The sequence below is a fragment of the Sciurus vulgaris genome (assembly GCF_902686455.1).
Source record: "Sciurus vulgaris genome assembly, chromosome: 16".
Taxonomy (NCBI): domain Eukaryota; kingdom Metazoa; phylum Chordata; class Mammalia; order Rodentia; family Sciuridae; genus Sciurus; species Sciurus vulgaris.
Genome location: NC_136477.1, coordinates 18,735,100 through 18,757,261, shown reverse-complemented (window position 1 = coordinate 18,757,261; position 22,162 = coordinate 18,735,100). Strand labels below are relative to the sequence as shown.

At 46.4% G+C, this 22,162-nt stretch overlaps 1 protein-coding gene across 13 annotated transcripts in view; it reads right to left on the bottom strand.

Moving 5' to 3' along the window:
* Nucleotides 1-22,162, bottom strand: part of GATAD2A (GATA zinc finger domain containing 2A) — a 108,060-nt gene that overhangs the window by 8,460 nt on the left and 77,438 nt on the right. For 10 of the 13 annotated variants that reach the window (XM_079116732.1, XM_079116728.1, XM_079116737.1 and 7 more), the window contains 6 exons: nt 11,263-11,301; nt 4,835-4,967; nt 4,541-4,672; nt 2,985-3,074; nt 2,191-2,322; nt 1,857-2,024 (listed from right to left, as the gene is read on the bottom strand). In XM_079116732.1, the coding sequence (XP_078972858.1) occupies nt 1,857-2,024; nt 2,191-2,322; nt 2,985-3,074; nt 4,541-4,672; nt 4,835-4,967; nt 11,263-11,301 (694 nt within the window). The remainder of the gene's footprint in view (nt 1-1,856; nt 2,025-2,190; nt 2,323-2,984; nt 3,075-4,540; nt 4,673-4,834; nt 4,968-11,262; nt 11,302-22,162) is intronic. The other 3 variants (XM_079116731.1, XM_079116735.1, XM_079116734.1) reach the window with 2 other exon arrangements.

Genomic DNA, 22,162 nt, shown 5'->3' with positions numbered 1-22,162 from the left:
AGGGCTGAGATGTGACTCAGAGGCAGAACACTTGTTTACCGTGTCCAAGGCTCTGAGTTCCATCCCCAGCACCCACACCCCAAACCAAAAAACCCCAGTAAATCTGTCTTAGCAGGTTCATGGAAGGCAATGTGTCATAGGTAAAGCTATCTGAAATGAACAGCCCTAAGAGGCAAGTGATGTCTAACCATACTCATGGATGTTAGTGGATGCTGAATACACTGCACACAATTAAAATTGATACTTTGTTGTGTTTGCCAAACGAGAACAACCATGAGACCACCACAATCGAGACAGGTTCCAGAGGAGGTATGACAGGGGCTGCTCACCCCATAAGCATAAGTTGGTGCTTATCTGGGGTGCTAATGCTCTGGTTAGTTCTGAATTCTTACTGGTGTTATAGGGAGAAGCAGCTCCAGGGCCCACCCTGTCCCTTCGCCCCACCCTCTCTGCTCCTGTACTAGGTTACTGTCCTCAACAGGATCACAGCTGTTGCCCCTTAGTGGTCTCCACCTGCTCCATAACTGCTTACGCCAAAACCCAGAGTTAACTATACCAGTGCCCTTAGCTTCTTGGGGTTGAGGATTCCTCTGGAAGTCTGACAAAAGCCTACGCACTATCCACAGTAAACAGATATACCCAAGTATTTGCAAACAACATATCAGATACTTTCCAGGGAACCTCCCCACAGAGGGTCTCAGGAAATTACCTGGCTGGCTTTGCCACCTCCAGTCAGCAATCAAGACCTAGTCCAAGCTTCCCCAACATTTGACCAGCCAGTTCCCCCTCCTCCAGCCCAGCTAGCAGCAGAGTCCACAACAGGCCTGCCTCTGCCCACCCTCAAAGGACACTGAGGATAGGAGACACAAAGTTTAATGGGTGGGCAAAACTTCTTGCCCAGGTCAGTCTTCTGTTGTGCCCAGAAGACCCCTGAGCAGAAGTAGGATTGGTCGTCATCTCTGCACTTGAACTCAACCTTAACAAAGGCAGGTACACTGCCCAAAACTTCCAGCCTTGCTCTTGTCTAAAGAAGGCGGGTAAAAACAAACCTCGTCAAAGAAGGAAGAAAGGATGAACGTGCTTGTCAGCAAAAGCCCCTGCAGACCCAGTAATTTTGTATGTCAGACAATGCTCTTGCTTCCAGCCTGCCCGCCTCCTGGTCCTTCTCTTCCTATCCTGCTACTCAGTGGGTGGGGACAGATCCTCCCCATCTCAGAGGCTCTGTACAGAGGTGAAGGGACAAGTGGCTAAGAATAGAGCACTGGTGCTCTGAGAACATCTGCAGACGTGCTCTCTTCTCATACCCGTGCCTGAGGACACAAGTCAGCAAGAACGAGGCAGGGATGCAGAGGGCCCTTAGAGGTCTCTGGTGCCCCCAAGCTGTCTCTTGGCCCATCTCCCATTTCACTTATCCCCCAAACCCTACTGTCTCCATGTGTCACCATCCCTCTACATGGATCAGGGGAGCAGACCCCACTCCTTAGCCTGGGTTTCACTGGTCCCATACTTGTCTTCTCAACAGCAATTCACCTTTGCTAGGTGGCAAATCTGCCCATGGCCTCCATTCCCCTATGGTCTCAACAGCAATTCACCTTTGCGAGGTGGCAAATCTGCCCATGGCCTCCATTCCCCTATGGTCTCAACAGCAATTCACCTTTGCTAGGTGGCAAATCTGCCCATGGCCTCCATTGCCCTATGGTTCGAACCCCTGTGGGAAGGTTCAGGGCATCACCCTTCTCTGAGTGAGCATGCAGATCATATTCCATAACCCTGGGAGACATTTTGATACCTCAGGACCAACTAGGGGCCCTTGAAAGAATATACACACCCCTCCCAGCCTTGGTACAGACCCTCACCTGTGGGAGGTTGACAAGCAGACTGGTGTTGGGGACGTTGGCGACACGGATGAGTCCCTGCTGGATGATTCTCTGTCCCTGAATTTGCACGCTGGGTACAGAGGCCCGGGGGGCCAGAAGGAGAGGCGGTGGCCCCGTGGTGGAATGTTGTCGGATGTTGTGGATTTGCTGTTGGGTTAGGGGGAACAAGAAATCCAACTAAGACTGACAATAGAGGGAGGCACAAAGAAGTGGGTACCACAGCCCCAGCCTTAAGAGCAGGAAGGGTCCTCCTCTGGAGGTGGCGGTCAGTGGTTGGGGCTGCTGAGTCCCCAACCTGTGTGGTCCTTCTCACCTGGGCCCCCCTGACGAGTGGGGGCATGACGACCTGTGAGCTCGCCTGTGGCCCCAGCTTAGAAGACACCTGCTGCCCGCCCCGGACCAGGGGTGGCGGGATGACACTGCCAGGCATTCGAGTTGAAGAGGTCTGTCAATGACACCAATTTCCACATTTATGTGGCCTTTTATCTTTTAGAAAACAGATTTATTGTTTTTATAAAAGATTATATTGGTTAAAAAATAAAAAAATAAAAAAACAAGAAAAATTAGCTAAAATACCTATTTATACTAAATGCAGATTCCCACAAGAGCCAGGGAAACCTGGGATCACTCAGGAATGAGTTAGGACAATGTAGCAGCACACTGTCACAAGACACTGGCCCCACAAATGCCCAAAGACAGCATGTTAGGTAGGGTGAACACCACCTGCTTGAGGGAGAGAGGAAGAAGCCCTTTTAGCCCTGTGTCTGGGAGTTACTTCAGGCTGTGCCAGGCTGCAGGCCACCCCTGGGAGAATGGTTCTTGTTCCAATCTTGCTGGGGATGGTCACTTGGGGGGGCCTTCCCACTGCTGACTGTGGTTTCTGTCTGTGACATCAATAGTGGCCTGGTTTGGGGAACACATGCACACCTTTTCCCCTGATCCGTTGGCCAAAGGTCTCACTCCAGCTTTCTCTGAAGGAATAGGCAACCTTCTGCTTCTGCAGGACCTGGGATCAGAGCTGCTCAGGAGCCCGATGGGCCCATTCCAGGCTACAGACAGCAGTACTGCTAGATGGGCACAGAGTCAAGACACAGAGGGGACACTGACCTGAAGTGATGTCTTGCCAGCAGGAAGGTTCTGGGTGCCTCGCACAAGCGGAGGAGGGGTAGTCACAGTGCTCCCAGTGGAGCCCGTGGGCTGTAAGAGACATACAGGAGGTTGGGGATAGGGAATGGGGATGACACCAGCCCCTTTCTTTCCACTACAGAGTCACCAAAAAGCTGTTAAGTCTGACAGGAGAGGATTGATTTCCTTCCTCCTCCAAGCACATCAGACGTTCAAAGATTCTGTTTCCAGCCTGAAAGTGGTCCTGTCTGTACCAAGAGTTGGCCCATTCTACATGGGCCAAGGGGAGATTCTGCAGTAACCTCTGCCTATCAGCATTACTTCCGGACTACTCCCACATGGGGTCCAGGCACCTGTTTTGCCCGCTGAGGATGGACAGCAGCAGCTAAGGCAAAGAGCCCTGGGCCTAGACAGTTTAATCCCAACCTTAGTGAGAAAATGCTGGGTATGAACACTTTTTACTTGATTCTGCCTGTCCCCCCAACTTTTGGAGTGGTAGGGTGGGTGCTGGGGATGGAACCCTGGGCTTCACTCGTGCTAAGCAGACACACAATCACTAAGCTACACCACTGGACCATCTGAATGTTGTTTAAAGTCACATATTCCCCTAGAGAAGGGAGAGCAACAGACTTGATTCACTTGACTGAGACTTCAGCAACTGATGAAGTTCATGGTACAATCTGCCCACCCACTTGCTAAACTGGGGGTGAGGGGACCCAGGAAATGACAAACTTCCAAGTCAGACCAGCAGGTGTGTCTCCTGTCTTTCCTCAAGCAGCTGTCAGCTCTCATTGTCCTAGGTGCACTGACTTTCTGGTTTACTGAGACAGGAATTAAAGTGTACAAGGCAAGTGTATCTGCAACCAGGAATCTTCCCAGAACAGGGCATTAGAAAAGCCCAACAAAAGTTCAACTTACAGTACATGTTAAACTTCACAAAAGCAACAAAGAGGTTTCAGGGAAGAAGGAACAGGAGGAAGACCCTCACTAGGGATCAGGGTTGAGATCTATGGGGTGCTTAGTACTCATCCAGCTCAGATAGGATGAAGAAGGGCAGACTGCAACACCACAGGAGGAAGGGAAGGGAAAGGAAGGTGCCAGGGCAAGGCCTGCAAAAGTCAGGAACTTGCACGGTCATCTATGGGGCAGTAGGCCTTTTTGAAAATGAGATTAGGATAGACCTCTCGACTAAGAACTGTGCTTCCAGCAGCACTAAAGACAACCATGCTCCATTTCCTAGACACCTTCAGACTAAAAGAAGTGAGTTCTCCATACTCAGATTCAGAATACTCTAGACTAAAATTATTTCAACAACTTCTTACTTCGACATCCTTCTAGGTAAGTTCAAAATGCACACTTGAGTTTGCAAATATCTGTTTGGACCTGTCCCACAGTCCCAGGAGGAAACCCTAACCCCCTTTGACCAGACCTTCCCGCCTCCAGCACTCTAAGGGGTGGTAGGTGTCAAGGCAAGATAGTGACCAACTGCCCCTGGTTCTGAAAACAGCTTCCAATGACCTGGGCAGGGGATTACATACCTTCTGGGTGGTGGTTTCTTTTTGTATTTGACTCTGCCGCAACTTTTTCAACAAAACAAGCTTTGCTTCTTCTAATCTCAACTCTTCTTTCAGTTGTTTAATCATTCTTTCTCGTTCTTCAGGACTGCTTTTCTGAAAAAGTATGAGAATGAGGGTTAAGAGGGTACTCAGCAGAGAACCCCATTACCAGCTCCACATTACCAGCTCCACACAGGCACAACAAACAGGGCTGAGCGTAGTTGGGGCTGCAGTGGGTAGTGTGAACAGAGGAGGCCCTCCCACCACCAGGCTCACCAGCAGGGCCTCAGTGCTGGTCTCCTTCAAGGCCATCTTGGTCAATCCATTTACCCGTGGGCTTAAAGGTTGCTCATTGTCAGAGAGCACAATCACATCAGGCGAGGGTGGTCTCCTTTCAGACTTCATGTCACTAGGGGGTGGAGACAAAGGGTGGTTAACAGAGCAGAATGCATGACCGCCAAAGTGCCTATACTCTATAGACACACAGTAAGAAAGTGGAAAGTGTGTCACTTTGGCCTGGTCTCCCTGCCCCTATCTCCGTCACATGGGCAGCTCTTCCCTTCAGGGTCCTGTAAGGCCCATCAGGTGCCATGGCACCCCTCTAACCACATGCATCATGGGGCACTCAAATCTGCCAATTCACAACTAAGCCCTTTGATCCCTGCCTCCACATCCCCTGGGGTGAGGGCCTATGTGTTCCCAAGTGTAATATGGATATTTTGGAAAATGCTGCAGCTCCCTCCTTTACTATGTGGCCTAGTTTTGGATAAAATGCTTGGTTTCAGATCCCAGGGCCTTGGCTCAGTCTCAGTTGATTGTTAGGCTCCTACGTACTAGGCATGATGGGATGCCCATGCCTCAAAAACCTATCCAGCTGAAAACTACCTGATGGGGAGCTCAATCCTCCATGAATCATTCTTTCTTCTCTGCTCAACTTCTTTGTCAGGCATACTGATGACCTCACACCTGCCTCTAGAAAACAGGGCCTCTTTCCAATTCACAAGGCAGCCTGAAGCTGACTGCTACAGGCAATATATGGCATATATGGCAAGTGGCAGCAGTAGTCACAAGTTATAAAATCAACAAGAACCTCTCCCAAAGACCCAGGCACTCTCCACTCACCTGATCTACTCACAAACTGGTTCATTTATGACCTCCTCTATGCTCTAACACTGTATAGACTATTCTGCCCTGCAAATGACAGGGCCACCACCCTGCCTGTGTTATCCTGCCACCTTTTGAACTCAACTTTGACCATCCCAGAAGCCCCAGTTCAAACCGCATTATAAAATGCTCTGATTACTTTTGCCCACAACCTCTTTGCTTTCTAATGAATGTGCTCCCCTCTGTGCAATGGTGTGTTTTGGAAGCTCACTTTTCCCAGTGAACTTGACCTTAGTTCTGTTCTGTCCTCTTCTCACTGACGACCCATGGCATCTCCCTACAATCTGGGCAGTGTCAGGGGCTGACAGGGAAGCCCCTGTGATTTTGCTATTTTGTCAAAACACACAAATATCTAAGTATGTGGCCGTGAGATGATGGTATGTCACACATCAGAATCCAACAACAGTGAGTATCCAGTCTGTGGTAAACTACAAGCCAGGCTCTGAGCTAAAAGCCCCATTGCCCACTATGCCATTTAACCTATGCGGGAACACACCAGTGTCTGAGATTCTCCCTTTCTTATGTAGGATGTTCATTTACATTTGATGCTACTGAAGCCAAAGGGCTGAACATGTGCTTTGGTGTCACTGATATAACACATGGGGGAGAGGGGAGTCAGTCTCAGAAACAACACCTGGCTCCCAAATCAAGCAGCTCCATTTGCTGATGGCACACTGCAAATCTTCCCTGAAGATCTGTGCTTATATTCATGTTGGAGGAATCAAATCCTTCGTTTTGTGGTTAGAAAAAGCAGCTAAAAACACAACATGCACGCTAGGTGGCACTGTAACCCAGGGGATAAAATTGGATGAAGTTAACTGAAGTCACAGCTCAAAGTTCTCCCAGCTTTTTCCACTAGACCTCGGCAGAGTAAGGAGACAGTCACTAGGATGCAGAGCTTGACTCTACTTTAACAGCACATGGAGCACTCCCCACCATTCCTGAGGAAGCTGTGTCTTCAGGAAGGGCAGGCAGAGTACCAGAGGCTCAGGCTTCACCTACTCTACTCTAGACTCACCAAATGCCTACTTGGACCTGCTGTCACTGCTCTTTTCTGGCCTTCCTTGCCCTACGAGTCAGAGGTACGTGACAGCTGCACCTGGACACTACTCCTGGCCCTGATCTGACAACTTGCATGGTTGCTGACTGGACTGCCACAGAGACAGGAGGAGTGGACTGCAAGTTGGCCGATTCAGTCTACGGTCTCTAGGCACAGGGTTCTCAGCCTGCATTCAGATATCCAGAAATGGGTAATTTATAAAATGATCCAGGGTATTTAACTCAAGTCTCACCCAAACCACCTCCAGGTCTGTGTATCTCTCCTCACTGACACCACCCATGATCAACTTTCAAGGTAACCTGGTGGCTCTAATTCCATGCTCTTTGGATGTACACACAGATAAATGTGTCCAAGGTGGATGGACTTGTGGTCCCAGCACAGAGCTACAACTTCTGGTCTCTGCTCAAATGGGCTCCCAGGTGAACTGAGGAGCAATCCAGGTGGCACCTCATATAGAGTTACAGAAGACAGACACACTTCCTAGAAGCATACAGGCTGAAAACAGCCGACTTACAGATTTTTCATTATCTTATTAAGGGTTATGCACTTCTTTCAAAGGTAAGATAACTACTAAAACTTGAATTTGCCTGAGGAAAGAGGGCAGGGCTAAGGACAGAGGCCACTAAGCAGTTGAAGCTTCTTCCTGAGAGGGCCACTCTGACCTCAGTGCTCCCTGGCCCCATCTTGGCCTGAGACTAATCAATAACTCATCCAAGAGATGATGTCACCACCCATCAATGATCACTCTGCATCCCAGCAGCCAGTAGGGAGTGAACTTCCTGTATGCTAATCAGGCCACCAAAAAGTCACGTGACAAAGGCATTTCCCTCCTTGGTCACATGACCCTTTAACAGTGCCTTCCAACGTGAAAACCATGGCAACGGGCGGTTACAACCGGTTTGTGACACACAGCCTTCATTTTGAGAAGGGAGGTAAGGGTTCAGGTGCTGTCAGAAAATGGAAGCGCCAGGCTCACCCCAGGGCCGCAGACATTTCCTGTGTCACACCAGCCCCCAGGGAACTCTGCATGTGTCCTGAGCACCAGGTTATCTCCTGCAAGCAGAGTGGGCCACTTGTCCCTCTACTTCCCAAAATGAAAAACTTTACTAAGCTCACATTTTTAAAGAGGAGGTTTCAAGATGCTGGGTACGTTTTTGGAGAGTTTTTAATTAAAAAAAAAAAAAAAAAAGTGGTTCAAAATACTTGCAAGCATTATTTTAGGGGATTTTTTTTTTTTTTAAACTATAAAAACTACTTAAGGTCAGGAGAATAAAAGTTGAGGAAATCTAGCCCAATGTGCTGAGAGGACTGGAGCCCACTTGGTCCACGACACTGTCTTCTTTACCCATGGCAGTTCTCTCAGACACCAACTTTATTTGGAAACTATGTGATATTTCAGGGCAAATCCAATAAGCCCATTCTGCCTGCCCATCTTGAGAACCTTTATGTAAAGTATAGTGATCAAAAGATATTTTATGTGACCTACAAAAATCTCTGGAAGAAGGCCAGGCTGTTAAAGGCATAAATGGTCTTACCACAAGCCAGAAATTCTGTTACCTGCCAGGAACTTCCACAGAGTATCCTGGAGGGGAGGCTAGGATTATAAACTTCACATTCCAATCACAACCCTAGCCCACCTACACAAGGCTATCGCTCTTGTCTGATCACCAACCAGAATCCATGATGTGGTTAATATTTAAAATCTCCTTGATTCATGCCAGGGAAGGAGTCTCATTTAGGGAATACAGAGCTTGGATCTTCATGGGTCTCTGAACAGAACTACATGATGTCCAGGGAAAGCATACTTCGTTCCTCACATATTCATTTATTCTTTCATTCATCACTCATTCATTCCCTTACCACTCATTCACATTCACTTGCTTGGATTTGCTCTTGAAAGTCTGCCTACGATTCAGGAGCTGCCCTAGGTGGTAGTGGAAAGAAAACCCTGAATAAAAGGGAACAGATCTGTTCTTCGGGTTCATGGTTCAATGAGATTCATAGACATAAAAACAACAGAAGGGTAGGCAGGTAGAGGTAAGACCCAGGGGACAAGTTCACAGGCAGGTGTGGGACTGTCAGGCCAAGGTAGTGATCATGGTTTGGGTAAGAAATAAAAACTAAGAAATAACTGTCAAAAACACATTTAAGAGGAAACTCATCTAAAAAACTCATCTACTTACTCAGTGTAAGTAGCACAAGCACAAAAAAAATCTACACCTAGACACATCTCATTCCAACTACAGAAAGTCAAAGAAGAAAACTTTGAAACTACAAACAGGGTTGGCTCATGGAGCAGGCAAGTGTGCCTTACCTGGGGCTTAAGGAAACAAAGCATCTTGTGATCTGGGTCCTGGCTGATCAAAGTCTGCTACCTTTTTTTTTGGTGACAGGATCTCACTATGTTGCCAAGCTAACCTCAAGTGATCCTCCTGTCTCCTGGGTAGTTAGAACTAGTCACACACCACCACCGCTGGCTCAGCTTGTACACTTCTGTAAATGCTCACCTTGGATTCCTCTAGTTGTTCCCCCAAAAGAGCAGAGCTGCTCACACCCATCTCCCAAGACCAACCTGATTCACCCTAGCACCCCTAAACCCCAAACTCTTGACCACCAAGCCCAGGGCCTATGTCCCACACTGTTCAACTTAGTGAGCACCTTCTCAAAATAAAAAATAAGGGCTGGGAACATAGCTCAGTGATATAGCTCCCCTGGATTAAATCACCAGTAGCTCCAAAAAAGAGGTAATAATAATGGGGCTGCTCATTCTGAGGGCAAACACTTACCCAGGAGCCCTTTTACCCATGCAGAGGATGGAGAATCTCCTGTGGCCATGCCCATTTCCACCTAGGAGAAGTTATTTGCTTGTAGTCATTCCAGGGCTTTCATGAGGCAGGACTGGAGCACCCTAACATCAGGTCATGTAGGAGCCTCTCTAGAGCCTCTCCAGAGGTGCCAGACAGGCCTATAGGCAGCCCTGAAAACTCGGTGGCAATACCAGACTCCTGAGAGGACTCAACAGGAGTCAAGTCCAACCACGGTGCTCCTCAAAGAGGATCAGAACTGAGTTTCCTGGGGTCCCCAACTGCCAAGGCTGGGGAGACAAGAGTAGCAAACAGACCTCCTTGCTGTTTCTGAGCAGGGGCTATAACACCTACTAAATCTCTACGAGTGGGTGCCCAGAGTTTTTCAAGGAGAATATGTGAGCCTGGCGCAGGGCAGACAGACTTGAGGGCAGGAATTGGGCCTGCTATGTGTGCTGGAGTAGCCAGGACTAGCAGGGCTGGCAAGCAAGGGTGGTTCTTCTCCTCCTCCTCCTCCCTTGGAAAACAGTTCCGGGATAAGGCCTATGAATTCAGGAGGAATATACAGCAACCCATGTAGATTGACTGATAATCTCACACATGTGGGTGGCTACTAGCCATGTGCACACAGCTGCTGAGTTGCTAAAGGAAGTGCAAATCCACTTTATAGGATTTCTGAATTCTGTGTCATTATGTCTTTTAAAGCAACAGATTCTGAAGACCAGGCCCTATTCTGTGAGTCTAGGCACTTAGAAGGCTATTAATAAAGAGCCCTAATATTCAGGATCCACCTTGACAAAGCCTACCTGCCCATCTCCACATATATCTACAGAGGAGACCAGGAGGTGCTGGCTAAAGGCAGCATGGCGGCCTAAATTCCTCTTCTGCCCCTCTCACTGACGTAGGCAGGTCTGTGGCTTGATTTCTGAACTACAGAATACAGAAGCTGCTACACTGTAAATTTTCAAGGTAAGGTCACAGAAGCCTTGTAGCTTCTGCCTAGGCCTTCATCACACCTGCTCTGGGGGATGTCTGACTGCCCCAGACCAACATGGTGTAACACCCAAAGTCAGCAAAGGGAAAGAGATGGAATCAGGCACAAAAAGGACCAGGCCAACTCCAGCATGAGTGATGAAACTACTGGAACCTCCAGTGCAGCCTACATGGGACTGCAAGTACCAAAGAGCCCAAGAAGCAGTGCCCAGCTAGGTGAAATTAGACAACCAGCAGAAGAGACATTAATAGATCAGTACATTGTTCCTTTAAACCACTAAGCTAATAGGGCTGCCAGCCCAGCCTAGGGAGCCAATCCACATTCCCTTAACTCTGCTTCCTCCTTCAGACTGTCTCAACAGAGACTGCCCATTCTAGACACTACCCTAAAACAAAACAGGGAGGGAGAAGGAAGGAAAGAGGTTTGAGCAAGTCACCACCCCATTGAACCTTAAAGTTGTCGCCACAAAGGGACCAGCAGATACAAGACCTCGGGTGACGCAGAACAACTCCGGGAAGGGTGAGCAGGAGGCCAGAGTTATGCAATGGGAAAAAAAAAAAAAGGGATGAGGAGAGGATCCCATGAAAGAGAAGGGGAAGACTGAAGGCACCTTAGTGTCAGGCACTGCCTAAAGCAAGATAAGAGTCAAAACCAAAAAGCCAATTTCACATGCTGCACTCACTGTACCCACCACCATTCAAGAAGCACTTCCAGAGAAGTCCTATGAGAGAGAGGGAAAAAAAAAGGAATAGTTACCATTGGTTCTCCAGGTCAGTCCTACCACTGGGCAGCATCTCCTTTGATAGGACCCTGTGTACTGTGTGTGTCAACACATGGATTGTAAATTATTTCAGTCACTTGGGCTTGGGGCAGCTCACCAGGACCCCCCACAGCCCATCCTCCTTTCCTAAGGTGTGGCCTTCTTTCTGAGTCACTCAGTGTGATTAAAAGGGGAGTTCTTGGGGGCTGGGGAGATAGCTCAGTTGGTAGAGTGCTTGCCTTGCAAGCACAAGGCCCTGGGTTCAATCCCCAGCACCGCAAAAAAAAAAAAAAAAAAAAAAAAAAAAAAAAAGGAAAAAAAAAGGGGGAGTTCTGCTATCTACATACCCAAGCTACACTCCAAAGCCAAAGAACATGTTGACTGGAAGAGGACACAGGCAGTGGCATGGTGCCTGCTTCCTTCCTCAGGGCCCCAGAGTCTACCTACTCCTCACCAGCCCCAGACCCTCTACAACTCCTCTGCCTTCCATCTTAGCATCCATTACAATTTCTCCAGCCCGTAACCTGAGATCCTCTTGGCTGAGATGTCAAGAGAAAAAGCCCAGTGCCTGCTCTGTAGGGGCCTGGGAGTCAGAACACATTTTGCTTCTCTGCCACAGAGGCCGTGGAGGTGAACAGCTGGGATGGGATTTTTGAAACCCAGCCATCATTTTTCCTAGAGACTTCAGGTCCAACTACCACTCTGGGATTCTGTTATGGTAAGCCCTGCTACAGCTATGGCTGAGCATTTCAGGAGAGAGGGAGTGAGTGCTGTCCCCCGCCACCTCCAACCGCTGCCACGCAGCAGCAAGTGGTCCCGGCCCCCCTGCTAGGCCCTAAGGAGTTCCATGAAGCGCCTGCTCTCAGTATCAGCAAGGGCAGGAGGTATCCAGGAATGCAGCAGGCCCCCAGGAATCAAATGGCCACCAAGAGGGAGGCTCCTGTAACAGGAGCTAGCTTTAGGGACACAAAGTAGCTAAAGACTATACAGACAACAGGAAGGCTCCATGATGGCATGCTCACTGAGGCCCATGGCCCACCATCTGCCCAAGGAGGTCACTGCAGCAGAACCCTGTCAGCAACTGATGTCACAGGGAAGGCTAAACCAAATCCAGCATGTTCTGCTTAGAAATTCAGGAAGAATCATTTGGTAGAAAAGATCATAATCATAATCACTAAGCCTCATTCCCAGCCCTTTTTATTTTTGAGACAGGGTCTCCCTAAGTTGCTTAGGGCCTCACTAAATTGCTAAGGCTGGTTTTGAACTTGTGATCCTCCTGCCTCAGCCTCCTGAGCTGCTAGGATTACAGGCATGTGCTACTGTGCTTCACTGATCCTGTCACGTTTGGTAAAATCATCCACAACATCTGCTAACCCTTTGCCAATGACCTACCACCAAAATGTACCCTTTGATGTAATCTTCAACAGTTCTACATCACCCCCAGTGTATAGCGAGGAAGCAGCCTTGAAGGCTGAGGGACTATCCAAGGTCTCGGTTGGGACTTGAAGATAACCTGGGCCCATACCAGGGACTGGCCTGCCATATACACCCTTCACTGTGGTGGGCCCTCAAAAATGGAGATGCAGGGTTGGAGAGGAGGGAGCCCATGTGAATGTTGGCTCTGACAGCCATTTTTCAGGTTACCAAGTTACCATTTTTGGAGCCAGGCACAGTGGTGCACGCCTGTAATCCCAGCAGCTTGGAGGTTGAGGCAGGAGGATTTCGAGTTCAAGCCAGCCTCAGCAAAAGCAAGATGCTAAGCAACTCAGTGAGACCCTGTCTCTAAATAAAATACAAAATAGGGTTGGGGATGTGGCTCAGTGGTCAAATGCTCCTGAGTTCAATCCCTGACACCCAAAAACAAAAACAAACAAACAAACAAAAAAAGTTACCATTTTGGAACAAGCTAATCTTTATTTATATTTTAAGAATCCTAGATAGCTGGCAACATTTGCATGCTGTCCTGGAGAAGTGATATGGACAAGGATGTGGGCCTCCGACTTGACCAGGAAATAGCAACTTGTCCCCAGAAAGGATCAGGAGACTGTCAGAAACAGAATCTGTGGCTGGCAAAAGTATAGGTTCATGGCACTCAGCAATCTAGGTTCCCAGAGTGAAGAAAGTGAAGGATAAACAGGAGGATGAGGCAGTAACTGCAGTACCAACACCAGCATCCCTTCTGCCTCTGGTGCTTGCACATGTGCCAGGCCACGGAATTCTTCTAAGGAGCAACATGGTCAGAACTTCCCAAGTAGAGCAGAGGACAGACTCCCTATAGCAAATGAACATCTCTTGGGCGAAAGACCAGTTAGCTCATCAACACAAAGCAAGAAAGAAGTTACCTGTATACAAATGAAAAACCACAAACAAGAAACAAGCTCTGCTTTCCAGTTTGCAATAACCACAAACGTTAGCAGTACATGGAAAGTGCTCACATAACCCTTTTAGACTTCAGTGTTTCAAGTTGCTGGATCCTTACTCACTAGCATCTGGCAAATTACACTGTGTCCTCCTGGCTCTAGGTCAGTTGTGCCCCATCCCTGACCAGATGCCCATGAGAACCACTGAAAAGCTAAGGGTGCCTCTGCAGTTGTGAAGGGCTATGTAGCCCAGTCATCAAACTACAAAAAAGGGCTTTGTTTCTTCACTTACAAATAGTATACCATGAACAGGTTATCATGAAACGTGATTAAATTTCAAACTCTGAGGATACATCTTTTCAATGTCCTGTTACAAAGGGTAACAAGATGAAGCACTCCTTTTGCATGCTGAATCAGGATGGCACCATGAAAAAAACCATGTGTCAACATCTGTGCTACTTGATGGAAGGGCTGACAGACAGACCAGGGAAATTAGATTTGGGTGTCAGGCAACTGTTTCTCCCAAAATGTTCAAGACAAAGCCTGTCAGTTCACAGAAAACTCATGGAGATATTTATTGGTCAGTGATATTTAAGATATTTATTTTTCTTCTAATAGGCAAAATTTTAAATTTTGGAAAACTGGTATTTGCTACTCACTGTGAGCCCAACACCTTCCCAACACATCAGAGGTGGTGTGTAGAGACCTGACTGTGATACCCATGGTGAAATGTGTCTCTGAATCATTTCTGTAACTCCATAAACTAAGTCACGTTGACAGGGTGCACCTCAGCTATGATGTGACAAGAAGGGCACTTCGCCCCTGTGGTCTTTGTCCCTATCTCAGTCTAACTGTGAGAAAAACATCAGAAGAGTCCTAATGGAGGGACACAGAACACCTGACCATCACTCCTCAACACTGTCAAGATCATCAAAAGTAAAGAAAAATCTGACAAGCTATCTCAGGCCAGAGGAACCTAAGGAGATGCGAGTACTAAATGTCATGGGAGCTGAGACAAAAAAAGGATATTAGGGAAAAACTAAGGAAATCAATATAAAATATGAACCTAATTATGAACAGTTTAAGGATCTTGATTCACTACTTCTGACAAATGTTCCACAGAAATCTGCTAAAAGTGGGGAAACTGGGTGAGGTGAACAAGAATGAATCAAACTATTCTAAAATTAAGTGGTTTTTTTTGTTTTTCTTTAAAGATTATTCTGTTCAAAGTACAAAAGAGTCCAATGAATTCTAATATAATCAAATACAAAAAGTTCACTAATGAGGTCTCAGAGTCTAAGGTGGAACTAACTGGTGGAGAATGGCCATTTTGTGTTTTGGTTTCACAAAGGAGGAGAAACGCACAATTATCCAAAAGGACAACTGAAAAGTTCCTCTATTCTGACTGCTTCTCTGTGAGCTTTTTTTTTTTTTTCCTTCACATGCTTCAACTCTAAGAGCATATCACTAAATGCAAAAGCAGAGAGGAGAATCTAGCAGCTGTCTTCTTATTAAGCCAAGTATTCAAGAGATTTGCAAAATGTAGACAGTCACCAATTTATGATAGTTTCACTGATGATTTTTCAAATTTATGATAGTGCAAAATCAATATGCATTCAGTAGAAACTGTACTTGGAATATTGAATTTGAATCTTTTCCTGGGCTAACAATATATAATATGATCCTCTCTTCCAATGCTGGGCAGAGGCAGTGATCACAGCTCCAAGCCTGGTAATTGTGAGAGGCAAGAGACAACACTATAGTGTGTTGCTAAACTAAGATGCTCAGGAGGTCAGGCAGATTTTGTGCATTTTCAATTTGTGGTACTTTCTATTTATGATGGCTTTACTGGTATGTAGCCCCTCATAAGTAGAGGAGCATCAAAAAAATGTTATTCATGCTAGTACTTCATAGGCTTACTATTGTCATCTTTAATTGAATTTAAGAATCTTCAAATTTTCTAACGTAGATATGTTCTGCAAATCCAAATGCTGTTTGGGGCCCAGAGATGGAAAAGGGGCCACAGTGCTTCAGGCAGAGTTTCCTGTCTTGGGCAACCCTTGCAGTCCCATCACTAAGACAAATGCTAGCTCCATGGACTAGTTCTCCTGATACATCATGGCCTATGTGATTTTTTTCTTGCTGCCAAAGTTCTGCTTTGAAAAGCAAGACATACTGGAAGTTCAATAGGGCTCACCCTACACACACGCCAGTTTGCTTGCAAAATCTATTCAATCATAAGCCACCAAAACTGGTAACCCTGCCAGGCATGGTGGTGCACACCTGTAATCCCAGTGGCTTGGGAGGCTGAGGCAGGAGGATCATGAGTTAAAGCCAGCTTTGACTACTTAGCAAGGCTCTAAGCAACTCAGCGAGGCCCTGACTAAATGAAATATAAAGAGGGCTGGGGATGTGGTTCAGTGGTAGCGCCCCTGGGTTCAATTCCTGGCACCACCCCTGACCCCCCCCCAAAAAAAAAAAAAAAAAAAAAATCAGTAACCATTAACCATAATCTTGCTAGGCTCTTAAAATACCTACTTCTACAGTCCCTATAGTTACCTATTCAGAAAAAACATGGCATGGCAGGGTGACCTGGACACTGTGTGACTGCAGATTGGGAGGTCAGGCATAGGAAAGTGGCTCATCAGGTTCCCCTGGGCTTCTAATGCTGGGCTACAACCCTGCATCTCATGTCCAATTGCTCCCAGATTGCCACTACCCTGGCCTTGTAAAGTCCTACATTGTCCAGCATGTCTGTCTCTACTCTCTCATTAAAGTGCCCTAAGCTTCTGGGCTCTATACAGACCCAGAGCATCATCTCTCCTGTCTTCAGAGGGGATTCTCAAACCCAACACTCAGTCACAGCTGCATGGCCAGCCCTTCTCAGCTCCCAACAATCCAACTCAGTTTATCTTTCGGGTTTCTGCTTTTAGCACTGTGTGCCTTTTGACCCTGACCCCTATGCATCCCGATTTCTAAGCTATGTGCCCCCTTGAGTATAGTACTTGGACTATTCTTTTTCACGATGTCCATAGACAATCTAAGTCCTCCTGAAGGGAGGTAAAGTTGCTGAGTACCTGAGTTGACAGTTCTCTTGAGAAAGCTCCCTTGTGTTCAAGTTGCTTCTGAAAGTCATCAGAGCCCCTGTCTTAAGAAATTCTGTACATAAACAAGTCTCAATTCCACTAGTACCTGAAGTTTTTCAATTTGATTATATCACAACTATTTTAAAGATTTAAGTTCTAAAAATAAGCAGCCCTATGGCTTGGAACATGAGGAAGGGGCACAGTGCAATGTGTGGTATATCTCGCATCTCTCCGCCCATCAGACATAAGCTCCCTGTCTCCTGCTCCCAAGGGAGGACACGGCCCTTCTATGTCACCATGGCACCTGCAGAGCCTTGGCCACAGGGAACTCAGTGTGCCCAAAGGCAGATGATTGGTCCTGGTTGTGTGTGTCACATTGCCTTCCTCCCTTGGGGATCTGTGGCTGTCCCCTGTCTTGTCTTTTATTTTCAGACACTCTTGAGTTTCCAAGGGTTCTTCTCATCAGCACTATGACAAATTTCACTCTACAATGAGTTGGAGACAAGAAGGGCTCAGAGGGGAGGGGTGAACCAGCTCAGGTCACAAAGTGAATCAGTACACATCATATACGGGTTGCCAGACACCCATGTTTTTTTTTCTACCAGCAGCTATCCCCTCAGACTAACTTTATTATAATTCGTGTGCTTACCTTCTTGAGAAGAAAAATAAATAGGTAGGCTATTCTTTTCTTCCTAGAGCTCTTTTAGCAAATTGGTAAAATATTGCCTTCTAGGTATGACTCCTGCTTGCCACCCACTCCGGGTCACACATGTCCTAGCAAGGTTCCAAGTATCCTCTCCTGTTTCTACTTGTTCTACACACATAGGGCCCTGCACCCTGGTACCCACTCCATTCATTCTTCCTCTTCATCAGATCAGGGGCAATGAGGGAGATGGGCCTAGGGAGCGCTCAGGGCAAAAACTGGTTATAAACTAAAAAAATCAAACTATGTGAACCCAGTTTTAGCTGGCATGGTAGAGGCAGTCCTCCCTCCTGTGTCCCCATAAATTATATTTAAATTACCCACCATAATATCCAAGGCATTAGTTATAGGAAGAGGAGCCTGTCAACAGGCAACCAAGCACCAGCCGGAATGCATGCTGGGAGGAAAATGTTAAGCAGCACAACAGCAGAGATAGAAGTCAGTCATTTTAAGATAGGATAATGCTAAGGAGGAGCTGGAGGTTTGGTGATGACATACAGTTTGACCCATCACCAGGCATATACTATCTACCCCCACCATGTGAGCTGAATCACTTTGGGGACTTAAGAAATAGGGCACCCAGAGTCTGTCATCCTCATACCCCAAAATAATCTAATGATTTTTAGAAGTACAGGTGTATCTCAGATTTCAGTGATTTCAAATCTCCAGCAAAGGTCTGGAATAAGGGAAATGGATAGAAAGACAGAAAAATGCGATCAGAGGCCCACAGGGAAGGGGTAAGGCAGAAACCAAGGCAGAGACAGGAGTGACGGAGCCCTGGAGAGGTGGCAACAACTAACGCAGGGGAGAGCACAGAACCCAAAATCAATTTCTGAGGGAACATACCTCTCAGTTCCCATGAGCTGAACTTGCTACTCAACAGCTAAGAAACTCAGGCAGACTGTGGATTTCTAGTTGGAGCTGAAAAAGCCTCTCCCGGGGGGGCCACCCAGTCTCTACTGAGAAGTTGCCCAGCAGCAGACAGAATTAAAAGTGAAAGGCAGCAGCTAGCCTGAAACAGGTGCTGGGGAGGGGCTGGAGCAGTGACAGGGGAGGGGGCTTCGGGTGTGGATCCCAGAGCAGCACAGAACACCAGAGGACTCCCAACCTCCAGACTACAACATCCAGGGGAAGTAGCCTTCTTGTAGGATCTCTAAAGCACCAATGGGGGTCAGTCCCTGCAAGAAAGGCTATAGAAGAGTTAGAGTGAGGGGTCACATGTCCCTTACTGTGTGAGAACCCTGCCCTGTCCCAAACATCACCCTGACAGCTGGGCTACATTCATCCATCTTGCTCAAGGATGCATTCCAGTAGACAGCTGGTTGGCAGGCCATGCACAGCTGTGGTGGGACATGGTCAGGAGAGTGGGGGTAGAGACTCAGGTCTGCATATTACTGGTGAGGAGTCCCACCTGTCTCCACACTGGTGGCTAGTACAGAAATGACCACATGAGTTCCAGCTTTGTGAGAGCACAATGAGCAGTAATTCATTTCTTTCCACTGTAGAACTGGCCTTGTGCATCCATCAGCGAGGAAAATGTGAGAGTTAAGGACACAATCACACATATTGGTCAGAGCCTGGACCCTCACTTCTCTGGGGACCAATGGTTAAAACTGTGAAGACTGACAACACTAAGGAGGATAAAGCAGTCAAGTTACCACACCCATGAGTGTAAAACAGTTCAGACATTTTGTGGAAAAACCTGGCAGTTTGACACAAGTAAACACACAGCAATGCTTTGACCCTGCAGTCTGACCACTTGTCAGACTGGGTGTGTATTAAGAGAAGAGGGTGCTGGGGCTGTAGCTCAAGTGGTAAGAGTGCTTGCCTGGCACGTGAGAGGCACTGGGTACAATCCTTAGCACCACATAAAAATGAACAAACAAAATAAAGGCATGTTGTCCATCTACAGCTACAAAAAAAGTAATAATAATAAAATAAATAATAATTTAGAAAAGAAAATGTTTAAAAAAAAGAGAGAAGAGCTGATCATTCACACGGCAACATCTGAAAGGTCAGGCACAGCAGCAGTATTCATACCAGCCACAAACCAGAGACTATGCAGATGTCTATTACAATAGAGGGGAAAATGCAGATGTCTATTATAATACAGGGGAAAGGATGCACCACGCATGTCGCTCAGCAAGCAGCACACCATACACAAACCAGGGGTGAATCCCACAACACTAGCAGTGAGAGAAGTCAGATCCTAAGAAGCACATAGTGTGTGAGTTCATTTCTAGGAAGTGTCAGTCTAACACGGGGAAGTACACTAAGACAGGGAGGCAGGAAGTAAATGAAGGGCTCTCCTCAGGAACATTTTGGGTGATAAGGTTCTCCACCTTGATTAGGGTATGGATTACTCAAGAGCATGCGTATGCAGAACTCATTGTCTGGAGCTGCACCAGCATCTCTGCTGCTGGGAAAGTGTCCTCCAAAGGCTCACGTGTTATAGGTTTGGTGCTCAACCCATAGTAGTATGGAAAGTGGGAGAGCCTTTAAGATGCAAGGCCTGGTGGGAAGGCTTAGGTCACTGGGGGCATGCCCTTTGAAGAGGACTGTGAAACTCCTTTCTTTGTCTTTTTCTCTCTTTGCTTCCCGGCTTCCATGAGGTGAGCCGCTTTCTCCACCACACACTCCCATAAAAATGTGCAATTACACCACAAGCTTCAACAGTGCTCAAAATAAACCTTTATTCTTTTTAAGTCTTTATTCTTTTTGAGCTAATTAAATTTCAGGTATTTTGTTACCACAACGAAAAGTTGACTAACACAACCTCCTTGCAGAAACAGACCATCCCATTATTGCCTTTATCTTTCCTTCCAGAGCAGCTACTATAAAAGATCATCTATACTCAACAAGAAGTCCACCTATGGCTCTTGGAGTCGTTTTGGAAAAGTTAAGTGATGCATACTTTTTCTGGCTGTCCCCATTTCTGTACAGAATGAAAAGAGGTTGTCCACACAATCCTATGCTCTAGACAACAGGCAGTTATAATACCTCTTAACTTTCAGATTTCTTTTTGCTTTTGCAATGGGAGTCAGATATTAACATGAGTATAAAAGATGAGCACACAAACACATGACTGTGCTACACCAAATCCTATCAATAATTTTTAGGAAGTGTATACAGTTATGCAGCCACAATCCAACTTCAAAGCACTTCCACCACTCAAAAAGTTCCCTTGTGCTGCTCTGTGATCTGTACACTTGCCCAGGGCAACTAATCATTTTCCATCACTTATAATCCAATAAATTTGCCTGTGTGTACACACACGAGCATGCTTGCATGTATATGTGAGGGGGAGGGGAAGGGGGGAAGGGGGAAAGGAGGGAAGGGGAGGGAAGGGGAGAGAAGGGGAGAGAAGGGGAGAGAGGGGGAGACATGTTGGGGGTGGAACCCAGGGCCTCTATACTCTACCGCTGAGCTCATCCCCGTAAGTGAAATTAAGTGATATGTAGTCAATCACTGAGTCTGTTTCTGACTTAGCATGGTGGGCCTGAGGTCTATTACCCATTTGTAGTACATTATCCCTATGGTTTTTCCTAAATTTTTTGTTTATTGTTTGCAGTACTGAGGATTGAGTCCAGGGGAGCTCTACCACTGAGCATCCCAGACCTTTTATTTTTTAAAAAATTTTGAGCAGGATCTTGCTACATTGTCCAATCTGGTCTCAAACTTTCAAATCCTCCTACCTGTCTTCCATGTAGCTGGGATTACAGGTGTGCACACAGCTGAGTTCCTTCTTTTTAATGCTGAATAGCAATCTGTTGTATGGATGTAGCTCATTTATTTTACCCATGGAAATATGGGTTGTTTCCACTTTGGGGTCATTATAAAGCATGCTGCTATGGACATCTACATACTTGTCCTGCTGTGGATGCGTTTTCATTTTTCTTGGGTAAAGTGCTGAACCATACAGAAAGTTTTAGAATTTTATGTCTAGCTTGGTCAGAAAATGCCTACTTATCCTATTTTATATTCCTGCTAACAATGTATGATTCAATTTCTATACATCCTTGTTATTGTCTTTTCGTATTATAGCTATCCTAGAAACTGTTTGATGGCCTAAATATGGCATACCCTGGAGAATGTTATGTGTGCACTTGAGAATATATATTCTGCATTCTACAGATGTTGGTCAAGCCAAGTGGGTTGGCAATGCTCTTTGAGTCCTATATAAGAGTGCTGACTTTGTCTAGTTGCTCTACCTATCATTAACAGTGAAGTCTCTAACTATAATTGATGAATTGCCTATTTCTACTACCAATCCTATCAGTTATGTCTGAGGTATTTCAGGACTCTGTTGTTAGGTACAAATACATTTATGACTGTTATGTCTTCCTGATGAATTATTACAAAATGTCCCTTTCTGGAGTTAGTAATGGTTTTTATCTTGAAGTTTGTTTTATCTCATATTAATTAGGTCACACCAGCAGTCTAATGGTTACCCATGATATACCTTTTATCCAGTATGACAATCCCTGCCTTTCAATTTGGGGTACTTAAACCATTCACATTTAGTGAAATTGTTGATATGGCTGTGTTTACACTTGTCATTTTGCTATTTGTTTTGCCTTCTTTTGTGTGAAATATCTTTTTTGTGTGTGCATAAAAATGTTTAATGTAACTGTTTGGTAGGGTTGTAAGTATAACCATCACAGCAATCAGTA